Here is an 8,317-nt window from a genome sequence, read left to right as displayed (position 1 = left end):
ATATGCAAAATTAGAGTCTGGGGAACTACATGAACAGCTTAGCATATAGAGTTGTCCCTCTACACAAAAAAATATACTCTATCCCCAAAAATTACATTTATTAACAGCTGGACTATATCCTTGATAAAACCCGTTAAATAATACACGTTTTGCTGGATTATAGCTAGTTAACTCAACAACGTCATTGACACCTAGAGAGGAAAAGCTCCAGCCATCAATTTTGTGAGTCAAATTAAATAGGAACTGCCATTTTATTGGGCCTCATGGATCTCATGTAATTGTTTGACTACAGGCCATCCCTACTGCACAAACGCATGCACAAAAACACAATTCAATCAAAACAAAGTGGGGTGATGAAAATAGCAACAGCTTTAAAATATAACAGGAAAAATAGAAATATCAATCAATCAATAAACTGATCCATAACATGTCGACATGTTATCATTCTTTGTGACGACTCATCATTAAATAACTTCTAAGAACCTGGTATACAGTGACAATTATTGCATATCTTGTGTGATGTAGACAGACTTGAGCTACTTCATATCCCCCAGCCCTTCCGCTCTGTAGAGGGCTTGTACAACAGAATGCATCATGGGAGTTATGTTGGTGATACTCCGCCATATTGAAAGGACTCAAGAGAGTTAAAATACTGTAAAATCCTAAATCAACGCAAATATACCATAACCGTGGTTAAAGAAAACTAATTTTGCCTTGTCTCGCATAAGAATCACCGTTGCAGTTTCAAACAAAACCACTCCCCATTATGGCAACTCTTTCTTTATGATTAATTACTAAACAATGAAAAAACCCTCCTTCCCACTAACACTAACATTCCAATGCTCCTATTCTCTCCAAACTGCTGGTCTGAATGTACAAGCTATATTCCATTAAAACCTATAACACCTATAAGCCTACCCTACACTGCTCAAAGCGAGTGGCCCCAACACGACAATGAGACCTTTTTCTAAGCTTCAACGCTAGATGTGGTTATGTGTAGCTTATGGAATGATGGTGCGCAACAAATAACACTTCCAAATGGGATCTGTCGTAGTATAACCACCATCCGTTTACACTAACTTACACATTTTCACTTTCAAATTTGTTATATCTTGACATGAACATCTTGAAAATGTTCCTTTAAAAACCGATAACTATCCCAGACACTGAATGTAGGACCTACTACATCAATGTTTAACTACGGTGATCCAATGTTATTTCCCACTGCTTCCGTGCGGCATTGGTTAATGCAAGTTAAGCAGTACTTATTTATTTTTATGTTTGTTGCTTTAATGTATCATCCTAGGTCACACTTCAACATCTATCTTTAAATGTATAATTTATATTCATTTAATAAGGGATAAAGTTAACTTTATAATTAAGGTCTTCTCTATTTACTCTCTTCCATGGCATTACGTTCATCCATCAAGTTTTTTACTGGCAAGAAATAAGTGTGACTACTGACTATCATTTTAGTCATTTGCTCCAAAATATATGCATAAGTAGTTTGAAACAAAGACGACTCAACTCAGTTAGCAGGAATAAATGGGATAATGTGCAGTGTGTGGCAACAAAACATGGAAACCAAACGTTCTTCCTCAAAATGACTGATCAGTGATCAGTTGTGTCGCTCTGCGCTTAGAGAACATTGAATTGACACGCTATGAAAAAGAATGTGTAGCCTAGCACTAGCCACATGCTAGTCTGTGCTAGCATCTTGAGATGGCACAACATGACACGTTAACGTGATGACAAGATGAGATTGGTTTGAAATAAAAATCCATATAAATAAACGCATTTGCAATGTGAATGTGTTTATTTAACAACCAAGACGTTTACCCTTGCAGTACAACTGTTAGGCAGAGTAACTGAATGACTAGAATTGTCCGAGATAATTGCATAATTTTATCAAATGTCTGTCCCGTCACAGAACGTTCAATATGGCAGTGTGTGCGTTCATTCCCATCCCTGCCAAAAGAAAATAGTAAGGATAATAATAAAAACAACCGTAATAATAATAATAATAATATAGAGTACTGTATTAAAGCAAACAAATTAAAAATAAACTAAAATAAATAAGTGTTGTCATGTGTTATTCATATTCTCGTAGAATTTTGGACTATTTCCGAATAGCAGCCATTTTGGATCCTGGGTGTGCTGGAACTGAAAGCGAAATTCCGCATTCACTTCTCTCACCCAGCTAGTGTTTAGAACCAAGATGGAGCAAAGATGGCCTCCAGGGGAACAAGGAAACATGTGTGGTGTAGTTAGAAGAGAACCTGATTCGTCACAGTAATTAGGATATATCTTTACTCTTTTTATGCCGTAGATTCTTGATCCTGATATTATGTTGGTAAAAACATGGTTATGTATTGTCCAGTGGATTTATTCTCGGGGAGCCTGTACAGTACAACGTCTACCTCCAGTGATGCGGAGGTCCTTCACAATCCGTTAGTCCATAATAAAGAAGATTCTCATGTTCCACACTCAGACACAATCATACTTTCAATGTGGTTTGTGGTTTGATACGTAATCTGGTTGATACGTAAACTCTGTGTATAGGCCTATTTCAAGGGCTGTGTGAAACTACTTATCTTCTGGAATTCCTGATGGCTACAGTCTCCTTATATTAAATGATGTGGACGACATATCCCCAACTGGAACACGTGTGCCATGTCTACTGATCGTTAATTCTTGATGTTCCTAGCGTGGTGAAAGTGGGTCAAAGCATGTGTTAAAACTTTAAAGGCCCCCATATACTTGAAGCAAAATAGAAATCACGTCGTTTCGACAGCACACGCAAAACACGTCCATCGTGGCGTGCGTAGATGTGTGCATTTCCTCCAGCGTTAACCATGCATCATAAAGCTTTAAACCCTCTAACACGGCACATCCAACTCTACTTTCAAAACAAACAAAACTCAATACTTTGTTTCTGAGGTGTTGGTAGATCTTGACTCACCAGCCTGGCTAGAAAGCTGAAAGAAAATGAATAAAAAAAGAAAAGAAAAAAAACGACAAAATAAGAACAAACCAAAATAACAGAACCCCATGGCGCTAAATATACCAAAAGCTTTGGAAGCATGCCTGTCCTGACCCAGTGTTCAAGTGTGTAGTCGCACACACTCACACAACCACACATACAACACCATACTTATAATGCTACCTTAACTTTACTGTCTAGGCTTAAAATCTGCTCTGTAGAGTACAATATTCACCAAGTTTTCGCGCACACGTACTTACATACAATTAATCGCGCAGTCTCACACACACTCTCTCACACACACACACACACACACACACACACACACACACACACACACACACACACACACACACACACACACACACACACACACACACACACACACACTTATACTTTTTTCTCTTCTGGGAAAATAAATAAATAAATAGATACAATCTGTCAAAGGTGCATACCGATAGAGAGAGATACCCCCTTTTAGTTGCACACATTATCTCACACACATTCTGTACCGAAACGCCGAAACACAAGCACGCACACTCGCACACACACATATCATATACACACACGCACGCAAATACTTTGTCCTGTTTGCACAGGTTTCAATACTTAAAACTTATTAGAATTCTCCTAAATTAAACCAAGCAAAAATACATTGGAACGACCAGCAATTGTGCAAACAAATCTAGGATAAATTAAACCCATAACATCATGAATAGAAAAGAAAAACAGCCGTGGCTAGCCAGTTTTGCACAGCACAGAACCATTTAATACTTAGTGGGCGTGGTCTGAAGAGAGTGTGTGTCGTTATCCAATAGGATTCCCGGCTAGAAGGAGGAAGTGAGTTTGATTGACAGACATGTCAAGTCTTTTTGAGCTTTACGTCTGTCGCACTTGGATCCTCTGCCTTCTGTTCAACACAAATAAAAACAAAAGACCTCCCGGAGTGACGAAGGAGGGAGGAAGGAAGGAGGGAGGAAGGAGGGAGGAGACGCAGCGAGGGAGCATAGGTATGAGGCAGACAGTGGGCTGGCCGTCTCTGCTCAAGCAGGCTCCGCCCCCTTGTGGGCGTGGCTCGGCGGCGGGCAGGCGCGGACCGGGGGGGGGGGGGGGGGGCAGGGGGGGGGTCCGACGGCTCGCCTCAGTCTCTCACCGGCTCCGCGTCGGTCAGCGAACCCCAGAGTTATCTCCGCGCTCAGCAGCCAATCAGCTGCCGGCGGCTAAAGCAGCACTCCCCTTGCGCCTGCGCTCCGATTGGTCGGCCTGTGGCAGGGCGGCGCTCCCAGCGTTCCCAGCGTTGGGACAGGAGGAGGACGGGAGGAGGAGGAGCTCCCGAAAGGGTCCTCTGTGTTCCTCTATACAGCGCAGCCGACCTGGGTGCTCGGGATGGGGTGTGTGTGTGTGTGTGGGTGTGTGTGTGTGTGGGTGTGTGAGTGAGTGTGTGTGTGTGTGAGAGAGACATTTGAACTGCTTAAAGCTCAACGGTGGTCCTCTGTCCATGAGAACCCCCCCCCCCCCCCCAAATCCCCCCTCTCTCCCGTGTCTGCCAGGTGGTGTGATCCGCCCCCCCCCCCCCCCCCCCCGACCCAAACACACACACACACACACACACACACACACACACACACACACACACACACACACACACACACACACACACAGTGGACGATGAGAGAGCTCCAAACCAAAGCGTAGGAAAGTGCAGACGGAAGCGTCGACGGTGACCAACAGACCTTTGACCTTTGGTCTTTTGGCTGACGCTCGTTTTGCACCAACTGTTGTCGTCGCGTTCGTCTTTTTGCTCGTCTTTCCTGCAGGTTTTTTTATTTATCTTCTTCACAACTTGAGGATTTTTAATAGAACTGTGAGGCACTTAGAGACACACTCAGACACGTGCGACGAACACACGCGCGCACGCACGCACACAAACAAACGCACACGCGCGCACATACACACACACACGAGCACACGCACGCACGCACGCACGCAGCGACCAGGTATCGTACGCAGACACATACACACATACGTACAGTATAGTGTAGTGTGGTATATCGTGTGGTATATTGCACTACGCAGGAGACGCCCTCAGAGACAAACACAGGAAAACAAAATGAAGTCAAAACGTTGTCGGGCCGCGTGTTAAAGTGTGCGTCCTTCAGAGAGGCAGCCAGACCGGTGTGTGTGTGTGTGTGTGTGTGTGTGTGTGTGTGTGTGTGTGTGTGTGTGTGTGTGTGACAGGACGAGTAGGGATCAGAGAGAACCGGCCGCCGCCGCCGCCGCCGCTACACCCAGCGTGGACCACCGGCAGTACCCCTACCCCCCCCCCCCCTCCGTCGCCGTCGCCGCCGCCGCCGCCGTCGTCGTCATGGCGACGAGCCGCCCCCGAAAAACAAACGGATCCTCCTGGCGCTCCCCGTTCTACAAACTCGTCACGCACTCCATATCCTCGTCGTCCAGGAGTTCGCTGTTCCTCCGGTGCCTCACCCCTCCTCCCCGTCCTCCTCCCCCTCGGCTCTCCCCCTCCTCCTCCTCCTCCTCCTCTTCCCCCCCTCCCCCCAGCAGCTCCTCTCGCTCCTCCGCCGAGGACGGTCCGTGGGCCGCCCCTCCCCCCCCCCGGGGCTCCGCGTGCGCGGGGGCCGCGGCGGCGGCGTGGTACGGCAGCAGGTTGCCGTTGGCGGCGCCGGCGGGCGGGGCGCGGCCGGGGGCGGGGTTCCCGTTGAGGATGTTGTCGGCGGCGTGCTCCATCTCCTCGATGGTCATGTCGCAGGCGTCCGCCAGCTCCGCCTTGGTGACCTCGATGAAGGCCGGGTCCTGGGCGAAGCGCCCCAGCCCCTCTGAGATCAGCACCTGGGGGGGGGATGGAGGGATAGTGGTGGTGGAGGAGGAGGTGGAGGGGGTGGTGGGGGGGGGAGGAGGTGGTGAGGGAGGAAAGAGAGGAGAAGGTAGTGATGGTGGAGGAGGAGGTGGAGGAGGTGGAGGGGGGAGGAGGTGGTGAGGGAGGAAAGAGAGGAGAAGGTTGTGGAAGAGGATGAGGAGGTGGTGGTGGGAAGAGGAGGTGGAGGAGGGGGTGGTGGAGGAGTTGGAGGTGATGGGGGAAGGGTCGGAGGGGGTGAAGGAAGTGGTGGAGGTGGAGGAGGAGGAGGAGAAGGTGGTGGAGGAGGAGGTGGAGCAGGGGGTGGTGGTGGTGTAAGAAGTGACGGAGGAGAGGCATGGGAGGTTCAAGGAAGTAAAAGAAAGAGAGAGCAAGAGACGGAGGTGAAGAAAGAAACAAACAAACCAAGAAGCAGAGGGAGAAGAATGTATTTCAGAAGGAAGGAAGAGAAAGTTACATTTGAATACTGCAGTGAGTACCCATGTCTCCATGGGATTCTTTATGAAAAATTCCCTTTCATCTGACAACAAAAACAGCGCCTTTGGAGACTGTTAATCATAGAGTTACCAGGGCTCTCTGGACTGGCATGGGTTATAATCAGTGTTGGGAACATTACTTTAAAAAAGTAATTAGGGCTACTCACTACTTGTTCCAAAAAGTAACTGAGTGAGTAACTGAATTACTCTTTAATGAAAGTAACTAGTTACCAGGGAAAGTAACTTTTTGCGTTACTGTAAAAAAAAGATCAGTCAGTTGAAATGAGTAGAACAGGTACTTGTACATAACCTTCGATATTTATTGCACATCAACAGACAGCAAGAGGTTTGTCCTGCACTTGTATTATGTATTATGTTTGTAACAAAATTAATCAGTTAAACAATATATAGTGTTTAACTCTATAGCTAACGCGCGTGTGTGTAAAAACACTGGCTCCGATTGGCTACCATGAAACATGACTCTGCCTTAGCCAATCATAATCGTTTATCTCGTTGTTAACCAACCCGGTCTCCTCCCTAGCAGTTTGTGTTTGGAGCCAGGGGTGCGTTCGCATTACGCAGTTTATTCAATCAATTCATAGCAACGCACCGCATTTAACGTTCAGTAACGATAACGGCGTTGTAACGACGGAAACAGTAACTAGTTAGATTACCCCGTTACTGAAAAAAAGAACGCGTTACCTAACGCCGGTCTTTTAAACGCCGTTATTACAAAGACTGGTTGTCGTATAAAAAGTGTCCTATTGCGTCACTCACCGCCTCCACCAGGCTGCCCGCGCTGCCGTGGGTCAGCGAGGTCGCGTCCTGGTTGAGTAGCGAGGGCACCGTGAGTGACACGGGCCGCGACGCCCTCTGATTGGTCGAGCCAACCCGGGTGTTCCCGTTGCTGTCATTGTACCTGTGAGGACATCACATACGAGCACATGTCAATATTGTTACGTATTTTAAGCACATAAGCTGCCCCCACATAGCCAATAGGAAGCAGGATCAAACACACAAGCTGCATTACCCTCACATAGCCACTAGGAAGCAGGATCGAACACATAAGCTGCAATAACTACTCCAGCCACAGATGGCAGCACCTTTAGACAGGTGAGGATGGTGGAGCCATTACGTCACACCGATCACGCCCACTTCAAATAGGCCACGCCCACTTGACGAACACAGATGGAGAAGACAGAATCAATAGCTAGCCCGGCCGAGAGGACCGGGCCTAAGCCCGGGACTCGAAGTAGTGCGCGATATTATTCTCAATACGCGTTAGGTACAATTCCCTCTCTTTTGCTTCATAGTTACCATACCGAAATAGGCCTACTTTAACAAATAAAGTGAGTTAAAAGCGACCAAGGATTGGACTACTTTCTTCAGAAAAAACGCATCAATATGGACATGTATAAGAGAGGGCAGAAGCTAAGGCGGTGGAGCAGGTCGACCGGCCACCAGTGGGTTGCTGGTTCAATCCCTGGCTGGTCCTATTGCCCCTGAGCAAGTCTCTAACCCGATCTGCCCCGTCCAGCTGTGAATGAATCTGTGAATGAATATGTGTAAGTGAGGCACTAATTGTAGTGCTTTTGAGTGGACATAGGTTAAAAAATATAGACACAAATTGACATAAGATGAGATGTATGTATTTACAGAACATGAGAAGTGTATGTTGCAGGGTAAAACGGGAAGCATTCTTCAACAGGGGGACATCTAATTCTCCCATCCGAGACCGAAGAAGATCTTTGCAGACAACTTGTTTTATACTCAATGTGGTTTCAGTTTGATCACTGAACCGTCCATTAGTTAAGACCATGGAGACAAGAAATCTGAATTCAAATTGCGAAAATAAAACCGTATAAATCCCGCCCGCCTCAAACTTCAGACCCATCAAACACAATGTTTACATGGCCATCATCTGTGTAGAAGTTACAAAATCTGTCAATCCCTTCATGTTGCTCTCGTGACCTCGCCCAATGTACT

The 8,317-nt window shown here is 46.6% G+C and overlaps 1 protein-coding gene across 1 annotated transcript in view; it reads right to left on the bottom strand.

The window, feature by feature from the left end:
• Positions 1–5,512: 5,512 nt before the first annotated feature.
• The window catches only part of cacna1c (calcium channel, voltage-dependent, L type, alpha 1C subunit), a gene marked incomplete at its 3' end in the record, with an annotated part of 50,290 nt that continues 47,485 nt past the window's right edge, over positions 5,513–8,317 (bottom strand). The window contains exons 39-40 of the mRNA XM_056577921.1: positions 7,109–7,250; positions 5,513–5,830 (exon numbers count right to left, since the gene is read on the bottom strand). Of these exons, the coding sequence (XP_056433896.1) occupies positions 5,513–5,830; positions 7,109–7,250 (460 nt within the window). The remainder of the gene's footprint in view (positions 5,831–7,108; positions 7,251–8,317) is intronic.

This window comes from Gadus chalcogrammus, chromosome 19, assembly GCF_026213295.1.
Source record: "Gadus chalcogrammus isolate NIFS_2021 chromosome 19, NIFS_Gcha_1.0, whole genome shotgun sequence".
Taxonomy (NCBI): domain Eukaryota; kingdom Metazoa; phylum Chordata; class Actinopteri; order Gadiformes; family Gadidae; genus Gadus; species Gadus chalcogrammus.
This window is presented reverse-complemented; position numbering and strand designations above follow the sequence as displayed.